General features: G+C 43.3%; 1 protein-coding gene across 2 annotated transcripts in view; it reads right to left on the reverse strand.

The window, feature by feature from the left end:
- sntg2 (syntrophin, gamma 2) overlaps positions 1-18,202 on the reverse strand; it is a 1,221,259-nt gene that overhangs the window by 151,032 nt on the left and 1,052,025 nt on the right. For both annotated transcript variants that reach the window (XM_078541872.1, XM_078541871.1), the window contains exon 15: positions 6,445-6,597. In XM_078541872.1, coding sequence (XP_078397998.1) covers positions 6,445-6,597 — 153 coding nt within the window. The remainder of the gene's footprint in view (positions 1-6,444; positions 6,598-18,202) is intronic.

Here is an 18,202-nt window from a genome sequence, read left to right on the forward strand (position 1 = left end):
GGAATCCCAAAGTCTTCTATAGGCATATGAATAGTCAAAGGGTGGTAAAAAGAGAAGTAGGGCCAATTAGGGACCTAAAAGGGAATTTACACATGGACGAAGGAGCCATGGCTGAGGTATTAAATGAATACTTTGCATCAGTCTTTATCAAGGAAGTAGGTGCTACAATGGCCATGGTAACAGACGAGGAAACTCTGTCACTAGAAGGGTTCAAAATTGATAAGGAGGAAGTGTTGAATAGGCTGTCGGTACTTAAAGTTGACAAGGCATCTGGACCAGATGAGATGCATCCAAGGTCATTGAAGGAAGTGAGAGTAGAAATTGCAGGGGCACTGGCCATAATTTTTCAGTCTTCCCTAGATTCAGGGGATGTGACAGAGGACTGGAGGATTGCAAACATTACACCCTTGTTCAAAAAAGGTTGTAAGGATAAGCCCAGCAATTACAGACCAGTCAGTTTAACTTCAGTGGTAGGCAAGATTCTAGAAACAATTATTCAAGGTAGAATTAGTAGTCACATGGAAAAATATGGGTTGATAAGGAACAGCCAGCATGGATTTCTAAAGGGGAAATCGTGTTTAACTAAATTGTTGGAGTTTTTTGAAGAGGTAACAGAAAAGGTCGATGAGGGTAATGTTGCTGATGTGGTGTACATGGACTTTCAAAAGGCATTTGATGCAGTGCCACACAACAGATTTGTGAGGAAACTTATTGTTCATGGAATAAAAGGGACAATAGTAACGTGGATACAAAATTGGCTGAGTAATAGGAAACAGAGGGTAATGATCAATGAATATTTTTCGGGCTGGGGGAAGGTTTGTAGTGGAGTTCCCCAGGGATTGGTATTAGGACTCTCGCTTTTCCTGATATATATAAATGATCTAGATCTTGGTGAGCAGGGAACAATTTCAAAGTTTGCCAATTATACAAAGCTTAAGAGAATTGTAGCCTGCGAACAGGACAGTGCAGAACTTCAAAAGGGTGACAAGCTGGTGAAGTGGGCAGATAGGTGGCAGATGAAGTTCAATGCGGAGAAGGGTGAGGTGATGTCTTTTGGTAAGAACATGGGGAGACAATATAAAGGGGTGAAATTTTGAAGGGGGTGAAAGGAGCAGAAAGACCTGGGTGTATATGTGCATAGATCATTGAAGGTGGCAGGACAGGTGGAGAGAGCAGTTAATTAAAGCAGATAGTATCCTGGGCTTTATCAATAGGGACATAGAGTACAAGAGCAGGGAGGTTATGCTGAATTTATATACAACACTCATTAGACTTCAGCTGGCACCACACTATAGGAAGGATGTGAACACATTGGAGAGAATGCAGAAGAAGTTTACAAGAATGGTTCCAGGGTGAGAAACTTCAGTTATGAAGATAGATTGGAGAGGTTGGGACTGTTTTCCTTGAAGAGAAGGCGGCTATAGGGAGATTTGATAGAGATGTTCAAAATCATGAGGGGGCTGGACAGAATTCATAGGGAGAAGCTGTTCCCACTCGTAAAAGGATCAAGGAGAGAGCGCACAGATTTAAAGTGATTTGCAAAAGAAGCAAATGTGATGCCAGAAACAACTTATTCACACAGTGAGTGTTTCGGGTCTGGAATGCACTGCCTGGAAGGCAGGTTCAATCAAAGCATTCAAGAGGGCATGAGATGATTATTTGAATAGAAACAATGTGCAGGAGTACGGAGAAAAGGCAGGGAAATAGCATTAGGTCATAATGCTCATTTGGAGAGCCAGTGCAGACACAATGGGCTGAATGGCCTCCTTCTGTGCTGCTAAGATCTTGTAATTCTGTGAATACTTTCATCCAAAGGCCAACAGAGTTGTGGAATAAATTACCGTTGAGGCAATGTTCAACAGACAACTGGATCAATTTCTGAAGAGGGAAGTATTTGAAAGATATGATGAGAAGGCAGGTGGATGGGGTGGGAAGGCAGTTAGGGCTAATCTATCAAAAAAGGAGAGACATGTTTAGACTCACTGGATTTTGTTCTGTTTCCAAAATTCTTACAGAAGAGGTGACTAATTATTTTCTTACCTTGATTAGATAATTTGTACATTAACTATTTAAAAGGATTATAAAATGAATTTGGTGTTATGATTGTAAGTAAATTGTCATCTGATATGTTTGTTGCATTTTGTAAACGTACAATTTTTAGTTTTATAAAGGTAGAATTCATGGTTGGTGATATGACCGGGTGAATGCTTAACAGAGCTGTGTGATATTCCTCTCTGAATTCTTTCAATTAATTTAGTATGATCAATTAAATTATCACAGAGAGAATAGTGGAACAGGCTCAACGGGATGAATGTCCAACTCATGTTTACATAGGAGCATTAAGTGTTCATTCGCTAATATTGGAAACTATAATCTCCAGATTTTTGTGTTTGAACTGAAACAATGCTAAAATCAATGTCAGACCTGGGTTCTGGTGATGGGTCCCACTTAAAACACTAACTTATCTCTTTTTTTTAAACAGATGCTAACTAACCTGCTGCATATTTCAAACATTTTCTAGTTTTGTTTCTGCTCCCTCAATTGGACCATTTCCGAGGCTGCAGTCATTTGAGAGATAATCAGTTGATACATATGTGGCACATTAAAACAATAATTAAATTAGTTCATGTTGAATGAACTACATGACTTAACCACCTACAATTGAATTATGCATGAGAAAGAAAAATAAATACTTTTATCACAGAGAAAGGTCCTGAATGAATGAATACAGGAAGTAGAGAAAACTACCGACATGCGACATTCCACATAAATGCCACAGGCATTTGTGTTCTTAATTGAACTAATTTATTGCATGGTTACGTGACAGATGGAGACAAAACAAGATTTGTAGTTAATGTGTATATGAATCATGGACCCAGGGCTGAATGCAAATTAAACATGTAAACAAGGAAAGCTCAGTTTCTATGCTATTGCAGTTAATTTTAATTTTTTCATTCACGGGATGTGGACGTCACTGACTAGGCCATCATTTATTGCCCATCTCTAATTGCCCTTGAGGAAATGGTGGTGAGCCACTTTCTTGAACTGCTGCAGTCCTGGTGCTGTAGGTACACCCACAATGCTGTTAGGAAGGGAGGGAGATCCAGTATTTTGACCCAGCAACTGTGAAGGAATGACGATATAGTTCCAAGTCAGGATGGTGCATGACTTGGAGGGGAACTTGCAAGCAGTGCTGTTCCCAAGCATCTGATGCCCTTGTCCTTCTAGGTGATAGAGGTCATGGTTTAGAAGGTGCTGTCAAAGGAGCCTCAGTGAGTTGCTGCAACACCTTTGTAGAAGGCACGCACTGCTGCCACTGTGCATCGGTGGTGGAGGGATGTTTAAGATGGTAGATGGGGTGCCAGGTTATGTGCATGCTTTGTAAAGATTCTACCATATAATCAATCTTAATCATTCTTTCATTGTAAACAGTGATTAATTAGTAATTAAACAGATTGGTCTTATGTAAGAAAATCATAGCATTTTATTTGGCTGCAATTCTGTTTTTCTGAGTTTTCTTGGGTGTTTTCTATCATGCCACACTTGCATTGTTCTCAGCGATCATTCATACCTGTTAGCATTGGGCTGAATTTTAAGGACCAACCACGGGCGGGAAAGCTGGCGAATGGGCTCATAAATTAGGGTGCCGGTGCCATCGGCAGAGTGCCTGCCCCACCGTGTTTTTACGAGCAATGGGGAAGGCATTGGGACGGTCACCCACCAGTGACCCAACTGAGGCCCTTAAGTGGCAATTAATGTTCTCTTGAGGGCCTCATCCCACAATTGCTCTGATTTAACGGGTAGTGGGGAAGGCCGGTGCCCAATGTGCAGCCTGGCAGGTTTAACCCTGCGGGCTGCCAGCCAGTTAAAGTGGGTTGCTGGCACCCCTGGTGCCAATCGGATTTCCCTCTTCACAGTTTTGCCTCCCCACTTCCACCCTCCACCATGTCCAATATCCTCCCCACTCCCTCCTCGACGGGGCCTGTCAGCCTGGCCCCAATGAGATCCAGGCTGAACAACACCTCCTTGGCCTACCTGCAGTACCAACAGTGGTCACCGCTTCTGCTGGTGCTCCGATTGGCTGGCAGCTCTATGAGGTACAGCGTCCTCCTGGAGACAGATGGAAGTCCTGCTTCATACTAATTAAAGGGTCGTCACCCAAAACACTAAAGTGAGGCGAGCCAGCTAAGTGGAGAAGGGCTCACCCCTCTCAATGTTTATGCTTTAATTTTTATCAGGTTAGTGCTTATGCTAGACGATTAAGGGTATGTTTTTACCACAACATTAGAATTGTTGTGAAGTGCTTTAAACACTGCAGTTATGTGGGTGATTTGCACATAGAGCTATCATGTATTTGAAACTCAGGGCAGCACGCTTGAGATTCTCTGTTGCGCAGCAGCTGTTTAGTCTACAGAATAAATGCAGCCAGAATCCAATGTCAGATTCTAAACTGACACCAGAGTTAAGTGGAGGAAAGCTCACTCCTTCCTGCTCATTCGGGTCGACACACACTACATGTGCTATATGAGTTTAGAACCAGTGTGCAAACAAAATAGCTTTACACCAGTGCTTAACTAATAAGCTAAATGCTTCTGAAATACCTTGGGATGTGTTACTCCATTAAGGAGGCTACATGAATGTAAGTTGTTGCTGCTATCATAGAATTGTATCCTTATACAATACTATTACACAAACATATATTCAAGAAAATAGAACAGATATATGCATTAGTAATGAATAATTGTTAATTTCAAAGTTTCAATGTGTTCTTAGTGTTACCCTGTGGAGTCGAATTGAGCATTATTTGAGCACACGGATATAAGAAGCTAAAAGAGCTACTTCCTCTCAACATTCAATGCTGCTGTGGGGTAAGAATATATGGAAATTCACCAGCGATTTTAATAACCCCCCCTCAATCAGCATTTTAATGCTGCCTATTTATTATGTGGATAGGTAAACATGGAAGTGGTAGCATGGTATTATTGCTCAAGTGTGTAGCAGTAGCAAAAAAAAAATCACAGCTAAATGAGCTGTTTTTGACAAGAAAGCAAACTGCTTCCAGCTTACATATTCTAGCCGCAAAATATACTCTTTTTAATGCTTTTCACTTTTAACCTCAAATTGCTATTTCATAAAGTATATACAGTCAGAGATACATACTAAAGGTAAGTTACATTAATAAACTGCAGTCAGGCTTCCTCTTTTGCACCTTTTGGAGTACTTCCCTAAGAAGTGATGAAAATTAACAGAATGGCTAGTCACCTAATGATTAGTGCTTAAAATAATGGGCAAAATAAGAAATAAACAAGCATACTAGTTGCATTCGTGGCACCTACTGTGTGGAAATCCGACCAGCTATCAGCCTGCAGCTACTTACCAGTAAATAAAGTGAGTTCCACACATCCTGGCTCTATATTACTTATTGAACGTGTAATGTAAATATTGTTCCAATCATTCTTTCCATAGCAAAATTTAAAACAAATCCAGCATTAATCCACATATTAACATTGGGAAAGCAACTTCAGAGCTTCCAATCTATCTTCATATTCACTCGCTGCTTACCCTCCACTTACACAACACCAAGCTGAAATTTTTGATGTTTCACAGTTTGATTCACAGTGATGGGAAATGAAATCTGTTGCTGATTGTTATTTTCCATCCCACAGTACAGCACCATGTGGCAACCGTGCCGGCAAGGAAGATCTGAGTTTACAAATAAAGGGTAGGAAATTGTTTCCTAAGGTTTAGTTTTTGATGCTGTAGCAAATTAGTAGGGCCCAGGACTATAAAAACAAAAGCACAATGGCAGATCTCCAATTTTTCTTTGTACCAATACTTGTATAAAGAACATTGTATTCATTAGTAGATAACCCTATATAGATTATGCACACCTTTGGAGATCCACATAATGGATGAATTTAGTGCAAGGCATGAAGTGTAGTAAAGGATGCAGAATGAATGAGTTGCTTTAAGTATCCCTGTCTGGGCTCACCTGAGTTATTTTAAATTCTGCTTGTTACATAGGCATTGTAGTTAAGCAAAATATATTTAAATAAATTAATTAATTGAAGCAAATAATTCTATATTTAAGATTGTGTAAATAGAAGGTAGATTTTAACATTTGTGGTTGGTAGTTCCAGAATGATCCAGTTTCTATTGAAAATTCACCTTTGTGAAATTATTTCTCTAGAATCATAGAAACAATGATATCTGTACAGATGTTGCTGCATAGATAATTATTTTCCATAAATAACTATTGTCAGTATTTTTGTAGCTTGACAATTAAATAAAAACATTTTTGGATATTAACTTACAAATTGATATTGTGTACACATCACTATCAAAGACCAAAGCACATAGACTTCATGAAGTGCCCATATGCACCTTGTTCGAACCTTGAGTAAATGCTAACCGCACACAAAGAGTTTATACTGTCCTACTTACCCCTGTTCTCTGCACTTCCATAAAAACTGCTCTCTGGAAGGTTTTCTCCCAAACTGCAAGCTCACTGCCCATCTCTACGCAGAAATAATGATTCTCGCCTTGACCCGCCAGGACGTTGAAACCATACGGCCTCTGGTCTTGAAGCTCGCAGTCCTGATGAAGACCTAAATATAAGTTTGCTTGTAGCCAGCATTCATCAGCAAGCCAGAGCTGTAAAATATTCTGCAGTAGATTATCTTCGAGCCATTTAATCTTATTGGCAGATAATGCTCCATAAAGCATTCTAACTAGCCATTGCTTACAACCAAAGATTATGTGGAAACATTTCTTTAAGAAAATTGTAGCACAATGAAGTATTCTAAAAGTTAACTGTTTCAAGCAAATGCTTTTCTTTTAAAGTACAGTTGACATGACTCAACATGCATACTGTATATTTGGAAAAAGGAGTATTTTGAGAGGGGAAATTAAAGGTACTTTCACAGTGCACAAATTTAATTTGTCCATCAAATGCATTATATTATGGATTCATTTATTGAATGTGATGAACAGGTAGATTCAGTCAACTATCTTGACCTCATTAATGCATAATCTAATGTCAGTTTTACTGGAAGGGGAAGATTAATCTTGCAGAATTATACCATGAAAGAAACAAGTATCCAAAGCACGCTGAATGACATACATACAATGGAAATTAGATTAAAACAAACACCACTTGCGTCATGTGATACAAAATTGATAAAATGTAGATTTGACCTTGAACATGCAGGTAAAATCAAGAAAACACTCATTACGCTACCCATTCATTCTAATAGAATTCAAGGAATAAGATGAACTTTGAGATTATTTTCTTGATAGGATATTACAAAAGGATGAATTTCAGGCACAGGTTACATCCAGTTCAAATTGAGCTTCCTCGCTGTGTTGCGTTGGTTTGAAAAATATCATGCTGGAAGCTGGCCCCACCCACAAAGCTGGTCATGCTCCCCAATCGAGCTGATCACCTTGGTGAATTTCCACTAATCATGCCCCTTTATGAGCTTTCAAGGAGGCTCTTAAAATTAAGCTTTCTTCTTAAGTGCAAGGACACTAATAAGCACTCAGGCTTTTAAGTTTTCAAAATATATAAAAATATATAATTCATGTAGGTACTGATCACTGTACACCAGTGAAACTAGTAAATGGTTCTGTATAGTCTATTTAAAAATCATTTTTGGGTATTTAAAATCAGGCAGATTATCTGATTAAAAACACTACTTTTTTGTGATAAAGCTATTTTCAGTATATTCATAAAACCGCTCAAGTATATCAAGAAATACTTCAAATGGAAAGATTCTTTAAAAAAAATGGTCCAAAATGCTTCTCAAATGTGCTGGTTCACAGAAGATTTTATATTTGGCGAAATGCATATATGGTTGAGTGCAACCTTGAACAAAAAAATAATGAATTCAGAAAGAGCAATTTTGAGTGCAATTTGCACCTGGATTGCTGACTGCACCCAAACTGGAAACTTTACACCAGTTTGTGCAAATAATTTGAGTTAACCAGATTATCAGTGATCCTCAGAAAAAATATTTGCAATATATTGCAATTGTGATTTGATCTGCTACATATTTAGCTCAAACCACAGCAGATCCTACTTCAAATATATTTGGAAATATCATTTAGAAATTGTAGTAATTATGGTTTTATTTAGTGTGTAATGTACCTTTAAGAATAATACTTGTTAGGAAAGATCACATGATCTGTAGTAACCAATAGGAGAGTAGCGCGGACCACCTCAGCAATCAGTGTAGAGATAGAGTTGGAGTTGAAAGCACACGTGGAGTTGCTGCTGAGTATATTGTAAATAAACTTAATGTTTCCACCCACGAAGTATCTGCAGGTCACAACTCTATTATCAGTAGTACAACTCGGCCACCCGTACAACAAACTGGTGACAAGGATAAAACAGGATGAAACAGAAGAAATCAAGTTAAAAAGAAATGGGCACTGTACCTCGCCCAATGATTGTAAGTAGCAAGCTCCATTAGAATTGAAGAAGTTATCCTCTCTCAAAATGCCACAATTTGGGAGAATTGGTCCTTTTGAATCAGCCACAGATGATTGATCTCAATGAATAGAATGCCTCATGTTCTTTTTTCAAGTGAACGAGATTACAGGGGAAGAGAAGAGGTAAGGATCCTTCTGAGTACTTGTGGGAGCTAAATCTGTGGTTTGATTCGAAGTTTGACTGCACTCAGTGCCCCAGATTTGAAGAATTGCGATGAATTGGTGGACCTCGAGAAGGGTCACTTTCAACCCAAGCCCTCAGTCACGATGCAGAAGTTCAGGTTTAATTCGTGTGATAGAACCCCGGGTGAGATAAATGCATGCTATGTGGCAAATTTGAAGCAGTTAATGGAACATTGGGCTGAATCTTCGGCTCTGCAAGCAGGGGCGGGGTCGGGCGTGCAGCCCGACATCATGGTGCATCATTCAGACTTTCAGTTTGGCGGGCACGCACCCGAGTCGGCTGTGCGCCCACCGAACTGTCAAAGGCCTATTAAGGCCATTTAGCACTCAATTAAAATAATTAATGGAGCTGCCCGTCCAACCTTAATGTTGGCGGGCAGGCGGAGAGCCCAGGCGGCCTTCGCATTTTTCATGGAACCTCATCCACGGGCGGGATGAGGTTTCATGAATGACTTTAAATTTTGACAAAAATTTTTATTGAAATTAATGCACGTATCCCAGCTCATGTGACAGTTTCACATGAGGGGACATGTCATAAAAATTTTCTCGCCACTTTATTAAACTTTTTGGACTTAAAACTAAGCTCCCTGAGGCACCTCTATACCTCAGGGAGATTTCTGCGCTCTTTCGCGCACATGCACGAAAGAGCGCACTCACGACTCAGGCAACCCCCACCCTGCCCACACAGGGAGCGCACAGCGCTTCCGGGTGCATGTCACGCTGGCCGGGCCTTAATTGGCCCGCCCACGTAAAATGGTGGCACAGCCGTCCCCAATCGCGTCCATGCCCGCTCCCGCACCGTCCGCCCGACAGGCAGAAAATTCTGCCCATTGTGAGTTCAGTACAACTCTGAACAACATGCTCAGAGATCATTTAGTGTGTGGTGTGAAAGGGGACACTATTCAGACAAAATTATTGTCCGAAGTGAACCTGGATTTCAAGAACGTTAGAGATAGCCCTAGCCATGGAAAGAGATTCAAAAGCAATATAGGGTGCGCAAAATGGCACCATCCTCCACATCAGGTGGGAAACCTCAGCCGAAAGTAGCGCGAACAAGCGAGACTCCGCCGAGAAGCGGGAAATGCCCCCACTAGCCAAAGAATAAAGAAAATAACTTAGCAGCGAAATCAAAGAATAATTTTAATAGAGGTGGAAACAATCAGTCTTTTAGCGACTGGTAGTTTAAAAAAATCAAATACTACTATTGTCACAGAAATAGACATATAATGAGGCATTGCAAGGAAAGATTCAAGCAGACTTGAAAACAAAAGAAGCCCAATAAAGTCTATAATGTAGAAGAGCCTGAAACAACAAATTTAGACATTTACTCAGAGATAAAAACAAAAAACTACTGCGGATGCTGGAAATCCAAAACAAAAACAGAATTACCTGGAAAAACTCAGCAGGTCTGGCAGCATCGGCGGAGAAGAAGAGAGTTGACGTTTCGAGTCCTCATGACCCTTCAGCAGAACTGAGTAAAGTTAGGAGAGGGGTGAAACATAAGCTGGTTTAGGGTGGGGGGTGGGGGGAGTGGGGGAGGGGGGAGAGACGTTGGGGTGGGGGTGGTTGTAGGGACAAGCAAGCAGTGATAGGAGCAGATAATCAAAAGATGTCACAGACAAAGGAACAAAGACGTGTAAAAGGTGGTGATATTATCTAAGAGAATGTGCTAATTAAGAATGGATGGCAGGACACTCAAGGTACATCTCTAGTGGGGGTGGGGTGGAAAGACTGACAGGGCATTACAGTTATAGATTTAAAAATAATGGAAATAGGTGGGAAAAGAAAAATCTATATAAATTATTGGAAAAAACAAAAGGGAAGGGGAAGAAACGGAAAGGGGGTGGGGATGGGGGAGGGAGTTCAAGATCTAAAGTTGTTGAATTCAATATTCAGTCCAGAAGGCTGTAAAGTGCCTAATCGGAAGATGAGGTGCTGGTCCTCCAGTTTGCGTTGGGCTTCACTGGAACAATGCAGCAAGCCAAGGACAGACATGTGGGCAAGAGAGCAGGGTGGAGTGTTAAAATGGCAAGCGACAGGGAGGTTTGGGTCTTTCTTGCGGGCAGACCGCAGGTGTTCTGCAAAGCGGTCGCCCAGTTTACGTTTGGTCTCTCCAATGTAGAGGAGACCGCATTGGGAGCAACGAATGCAGTAGACTAAGTTAAGGGAAATGCAAGTGAAATGCTGCTTCACTTGAAAGGAGTGTTTGGGCCCTTGGACGGTGAGGAGAGAGGAAGTGAAGGGGCAGGTGTTGCATCTTCTGCGTGGGCATGGGGAGGTGCCATAGGTGGGGGTTGAGGAGTAGGGGGTGATGGAGGAGTGGACCAGGGTGTCCCGGAGGGAACGATCCCTATGGAATGCCGCCGGGGGGGTGAAGGGAAGATGTGTTTGGTGGTGGCATCATGCTGGAGTTGGCGGAAATGGTGGAAGATGATCCTTTGAATGCGGAGGCTGGTGGGGTGATAAGTGAGGACATGTTTCTGGGAGGGAGGAGAAGGCGTGAGGGCGGATGCGCGGGAGATGGGCCGGGCACGGTTGAGGGCCCTGTCAACAACCGTGGGTGGAAAACCTCGGTTAAGGAAGAAGGAGGATATGTCAGAGGAACTGTTTTTGAAGGTAGCATCATCAGAACAGATGTGATGGAGGCGAAGGAACTGAGAGAATGGGATGGGGTCCTTACAGGAAGCGGGGTGTGAGGAGCTGTAGTCGAGGTAGCTGTGGGAGTCGGTAGGTTTGTAATGGATAATGGTGGACAGTCTATCACCAGAAATTGAGACAGAGAGGTCAAGGAAGGGAAGGAAAGTGTCAGAGATGGACCATGTGAAAATGATGGAGGGGTGGAGATTGGAAGCAAAATTAATAAATTTTTCCAGGTCCCGACGAGAGCATGAAGCAGCACCGAAGTAATCATCGATGTACCGGAGAAAGAGTGGTGGGAGGGGGCCGGAGTAGTACTGGAACAAGGAATGTTCCACATACCCCATAAAGAAACAGGCATAGCTGGGGCCCATGCGGGTACCCATAGCCACACCTTTTATTCGGAAGAAGTGAGAGGAGTTAAAGGAGAAATTGTTTAGTGTGAGAACAAGTTCAGCCACACGGAGGAGAGTAGTGGTGGATGGGGATTGTTCGGGCCTCTGTTCAAGGAAGAAGCTAAGGGCCCTCAGACCATCCTGGTGGGGGATGGAGGTATAGAGGGATTGGACGTTCATGGTGAAGAGGAAGCGGTTGGGGCCAGGGAACTGGAAATTGTTGATGTGACGTAAGGTGTCAGAGGAATCACGGATGTAGGTGGGAAGGGACTGGACAAGGGGAGAGAGAAGGGAGTCAAGATAACGAGAAATGAGTTCCGTGGGGCAGGAACAGGCTGACACGATCGGTCTGCCGGGACAGTTCTGTTTGTGGATTTTGGGTAGGAGGTAGAAGCGGGCCATCCGAGGTTGGGCAACTATCAGGTTGGAAGCTGTGGGAGGAAGATCTCCAGAGGAGATGAGGTCAGTGACAGTCCTGGAAACAATGGCTTGATGTTCAGTAGTGGGGTCATGGTCCAGGGAGAGGTAGGAGGAAGTGTCTGTGAGTTGACGCTCAGCCTCCGCGAGGTAGAGGTCAGTGCGCCAGACAACAACAGCACCACCCTTGAAGCGGGTTTGATGACAATGTTGGGGTTGGACCTGAGAGAACGGAGTGCAGTAAGTTCAGAGAGAGACAGATTAGAATGGGTGAGAGGAGCAGAGAAATTGAGACGACTAATGTCACGCCGACAGTTCTCAATGAAAAGAACAAGAGAAGGTAAGAATCCAGAGGGAGGGGTCCAGGTGGAGGGAGAATATTGGAGGTGGGTAAAAGGATCCGTTGAACGGGGAGAGGACTCCTGCCCAAAGAAGTGAGTACGGAGACGAAGACGGCGGAAGAAGAGTTCAGCATCGTGCCGAGCCCGAAATTCATTGAGATGAGGGCGTAAGGGTATGAAACTAAGTCCTTTGCTGAGCACTGAACGTTCAGCATCGGAGAGGGGAAGGTCAGGGGGTATAGTGAATACGCGGCCGGGGCTGGGATTGGAAGATGGGGTGGGGACGGAGGGACAAGCAGGGGTGGAGGATCCTAGATGGGTGTTGGTGTCGATGAGTTGTTGGAGCTTGCGTTCCTTAGCACTTGAGAGAAAGAGAAAAAGTTTCTTGTTGAGGCGTCGGATGAGACGAAGAATAAAATGAAACTCTGTCTCAATTTCTGGTGATAGACTGTCCACCAATATCCATTACAAGCCTACCGACTCCCACAGCTACCTCGACTACAGCTCCTCACACCCCGCTTCCTGTAAGGACTCCATCCCATTCTCTCAGTTCCTTCGCCTCCGTCGCATCTGTTCTGATGATGCTACCTTCAAAAACAGTTCCTCTGACATGTCCTCCTTCTTCCTTAACCGAGGTTTTCCACCCACGGTTGTTGACAGGGCCCTCAACCGTGTCCGGCCCATCTCCCGCGCATCCGCCCTCACGCCTTCTCCTCCCTCCCAGAAACATGATAGGGTCCCCCTTGTCCTCACTTATCACCCCACCAGCCTCCGCATTCAAAGGATCATCCTCCGCTATTTCCGCCAACTCCAACATGATGCCACCACCAAACACATCTTCCCTTCACCCCCCCGGCGGCATTCCGTAGGGATCATAGGGCTTCACTGGAACAATGCAGCAAGCCAAGGACAGACATGTGGGCAAGAGAGCAGGGTGGAGTGTTAAAATGGCAAGCGACAGGGAGGTTTGGGTCTTTCTTGCAGACAGACCGCAGGTGTTCTGCAAAGCGGTCGCCCAGTTTATGTTTGGTCTCTCCAATGTAGAGGAGACCGCATTGGGAGCAACGAATGCAGTAGACTAAGTTAGGGGAAATGCAAGTGAAATGCTGCTTCACTTGAAAGGAGTGTTTGGGCCCTTGGACGGTGAGGAGAGAGGAAGTGAAGGGGCAGGTGTTGCATCTTCTGCGTGGGCATGGGGAGGTGCCATAGGTGGGGGTTGAGGAGTAGGGGCTGATGGAGGAGTGGACCAGGGTGTCCCGGAGGGAATGATCCCTATGGAATGCCTCCGGGGGGGTGAAGGGAAGATGTGATTGGTGGTGGCATCATGCTGGAGTTGGCGGAAGTAGCGGAGGATGATCCTTTGAATGCGGAGGCTGGTGGGGTGATAAGTGAGGACAAGGGGGACCCTATCATGTTTCTGGGAGGGAGGAGAAGGCGTGAGGGCGGATGCGCGGGAGATGCGAGAGAACTTCTCTCCCCTCCCAGCCCCCCCCCAACCACCACCTTAAACCAGCTTATATTTCACCCCTCTCCTAACTTTACTCAGTTCTGCTGAAGGGTCATGAGGACTCGAAACGTCAACTCTTTTCTTCTCCGCCGATGCTGCCAGACCTGCTGAGTTTTTCCAGGTAATTCTGTTTTTGTTTTAAACATTTACTTGTTGTTCAATCTGAAAGTTGGGAAGACAGAACCAATATTTGTCACAGTGAAAGTAAATGGCAAACCTGTTAAAATGGAAGTGGACACGAGAGCTTCCACTACAGTAATTGGGGAACATACCTTCAGGTATTTGAATAATGGTGAACATCAATTAAGCTTAGAACAAATGGCCGCCAAGCTAAAAACATATACAGGTGGAGACATTGAAGTAAATGTCACAAGCAGAGTAACTGTCCATTATGGAAGCCAATCGGCACAGCGCCCCGTGATGGTGGTAGCAGGTGAAGGGCAAAGCCTCCTGGGGCAAAATTGGTTAAAGGAGATTAAGTTAGAATGGTCTGAAGTTTTCCAGTTGAGAGCAAGTGGGCTACCTGAGCTACTTAGAAAGTACGCCACCATCTTCAAGGATGAACTGGGGAAAATCCAGGCCCTTCAGGCCAAGATTTATGTGGATCCGGAGGCAACCCCTCACTTCATGAAGGCAAAACCGGTGCCATGTGCCCTGCAAGGAAAAATTGACACTATGTTGAACAGGTTAGAGAAACTGGGCATTATACAACCTGTTCAGTTCTCAGAATGGGCAGAACCCATAGTCCCCTTCCTCAAACCCAACCAAAGCGTCCGAATTTGTGGGGACCACAAATTGAAGGTTAGTAAAGTAGCTAAACTAGACAGGCACCCCATTCCAAAAATTGAAGACCTGTATGTTAAGCTGGCAGGAAGGACATCGTACACAAAGCTCGACATGAGTCATGCTTATCAACAACTAGAATTGGATCTGAAGAGTCATATGGACTCAAAACATTATCTCTGTCTCTCTCTCCACAGATGCTGTCAGACCTGCTGAGTTTTTCCAGCATTTTTTGTTTTTGTTTTAGATTTCCAGCATCCACAGTATTTTGCCTTTATTAACTAGAATTGGATAATGCCTCCTGGGAATTTGTCGCAATTAATACCCGCAAACGGTTGTACCAATATACGCGATTGCCTTTTGGTGTCTCCTCCGCTTGTGCAGTCTTTCAGAGAACAATGGAAAGCTTACTGCAGGGCCTGCCCCAGATTGTAGTCTATTTAGATGATGCATTGGTGACACGATTCATTGAAAAAGAGCATTTTGCAAACTTAGAAGTCTTAAAGCGTTTCTTGCAAGCTGAAGTGTGTCTAAAAAAGACAAAGAAACGTGCACGTTCCAAGTGAGGGAGGTATTCTATTTGGGTCACCGGGTAGATTCACAGGGCCTCCACCTGACTGAGGAGAAAGTGAGAACCATAAGAGAGGCACCTGCGCCAAAGAACACCTCAGAGTTCAAATCATTCCTAGGAATGATCAACTATCATGGGCGGTTCGTACCCAACTTGTCTATAGTGCTGGCACCCCCCTGCATTCTCTACTCAAAAAGAACCAACGTTGGTGTTGGGAGGTGCGCCAGAAAGAAGCTTTCATAAAGGTGAAACAATTGTTGCACTCGTCCAATCTATTAGTGCATTATGGTCAGACGAAAGTATTGGTGCTGACATGTGACACATCTCCCTACGGAGTGGGAGCAGTGCTCTCTCATCGGATGGATGACGACACAGAATGGCCAATAGGTTACGTAACAAGAACACTCACCACAGGGAAAAAGGGATACTCACAGATAGAAAAAGGAGGCCTGTCCATTATCTTTGGTGTCAAGAAATTTCACCAGTACATACATGGCCGCCATTTTACAATTGTTTCAGACCACAACCCATTGTTAAGATTGTTTAGTGAGGACAAGGCTATACCAGCCATACGCTTCAGCAGTAATACAACAATGGGCTTTAATTCTGGCAGAATACGAATACACTTTTGTACTGTCAATCAAATTGCAAACGCCGATGCCCTTAGTCATTTGCCTTTACTAGAAAATGATGAGCACGTCCCAGTTCCACAGGAACTTGTTTTACTGTTAAATTTCTTAGATTCCTCACTGGTATGCGCTCAACAGATCAGAGACTGGATAAGTCAGGACCTAGTCATATCTCAAGTACAAGAACAAGTGCTACAGGGTTGGTCACAGGAGCCCACATCTGATGAGATGAAACCATACTTCAACAGAAGACATGAAATAGCCAGTCAGGATGGCATCTTGTTGTGGGGTGCATGAGTGATAGTTCCTCCAAAGGGAAAGGAGGGAACTTTTATTTGAACTACACAGTTCCCATCCAGAAATTTCCCGACTGAAGATCATAGCACACAGCTACCTATGGTGGCCTGGGATGGATGGCGAAATAGAGAGTTTAGTAAAGCACTGTGTGCAATGTCAGCAACTGCAAAAGTTGCCAATGACAGCTCCATTACACCCATGGGAGTGGCCAGGCAGACCCTGGGTGCGGTTACACATTGACTACGTTGGACCTTTCCTGTGAACAATGTTTCTGCTTATTGTCGATGCCCATTCAAAATGGTTGGAAATATATGATGTGACGTCACCAATGTCGGCCACTACAATTGAGAAACTATGTCAGAGTTTTGCCATTCACGGACTACCAGAAGTAGTTGTTTCCGATAATGACGTGGCATTTACGAGTGCTGAGTTTCAACGGTTTATCAGCCTAAACGGTATCACTCACGTGAAAACTGCACCGTACCACCCTTCCTCAAATGGACTGGCTGAAAGAGCGGTTCAAACATTCAAGACAGGCATGAGAAAGCTAACTGGTGATTCCTTGGCAACCAAGCTAGCACGCTTTCTTTTTCATTACAGGACTACCCCTGATATAACAACAGGTGTCAAACCTGTGGAGTTATTGATGAAACGCCGTCTCAGGACGAGATTGAGCTTAATAATGTCAAATTTAGAGGGGAAGGTGGAAATAAGTCAGGAAAGCCGGAAAACTAGACACGACTGGTACAGTCCCAAGATGAAATTTACCGTGGGAGAGCCGGTATATGTGAAAAATTTCGGGGAAGGACCAAAGTGGTTACCGGGTGAAATAAGTGCGGTGACTGGACCTCTATCTTACCACGTGGAGGTCAAAGGCCGGATCATCTGTTAACATGTGGACCATTTGAGGAAGAGAGAGACAACTCATCAAGATATGGTTCCACCAGTGACCATGACCGGGTCTGTTGAAGATACTCAACCCAGGACTGACATGTCTGATGTTCCAGTAAGAGTTGAGGACACAAAACTGCAAGTGTCCAACGAAGCACCTGATGTTCAGGCAACTCTGGAAAAGGAGGTGACAAAGAATCTGAAGATGTGGAGCTGCGATGTTCCACACGTACCAGGAAACCATCTGAAAGACTGAACTTGTAAATTCCTTACCCAGTGTAAATATTATGTTGTCTTGAAAAATATGTACTTGTAAATACAATATGTATAGCCTAGTTAAAGGGGAAGGAATGTAGTAATTATAGTTTCATTTAGTGTGTCATGTACCTTTAAGAATAATACTTGTTAGGAAAGATCACATAATCTGTAGTAACCAATAGTAGAGTAGCGTGGGCTACCTCAGCAGACAATGTAGAGTTAGAGTTGGAGTTGCTGCTGAGTATATTGTAAATAAACTTGACGTTTCCACCCAATAAGTGTCTGCAGTTCAACTCTATCATTAATAGTACAACTTGGCCACCCTTCAACCGAAATACTGGTCAATCTCCGATGGTATCACACACAAGCATTGAAACCAAATGTATTCTTTAGGTGAAATGGTATAAGCAGGCAGAGCATAATTGAACTGGGCACATGGGCATAATTTAGTCCCAAGTTTATAGTCGTACATTTGGTCCTTAGTTTTAGATAATGAGTTGATTTGATATTATTTATAGTTCAATAAAAAAACTTATTGTAATTTAGGAAACAGAGAAATAGAGTGGGTTGAATCATAAAAGTTTCTCCACATTATGGCTGAGGGATTGGGAAATGCAAAATTGATGCTTTATTGCACGATGCACTTGGTAGGAGACTATAATTACAGTGTGAAAAGTTTACATTGGCAGTTTCAATTATAGATGTGAAGACAGGAACTTATAATGGGAAAAATATGTGACAACAAGATCTAAGGTTTGCAGGCAGGAATTGTGGGAAGATTGAAGATTTTTAAGGTATTA

This window comes from Cetorhinus maximus, chromosome 5 (assembly GCF_964194155.1).
Source record: "Cetorhinus maximus chromosome 5, sCetMax3.hap1.1, whole genome shotgun sequence".
In the NCBI taxonomy this organism is placed as follows: Eukaryota; Metazoa; Chordata; class Chondrichthyes; order Lamniformes; family Cetorhinidae; genus Cetorhinus; species Cetorhinus maximus.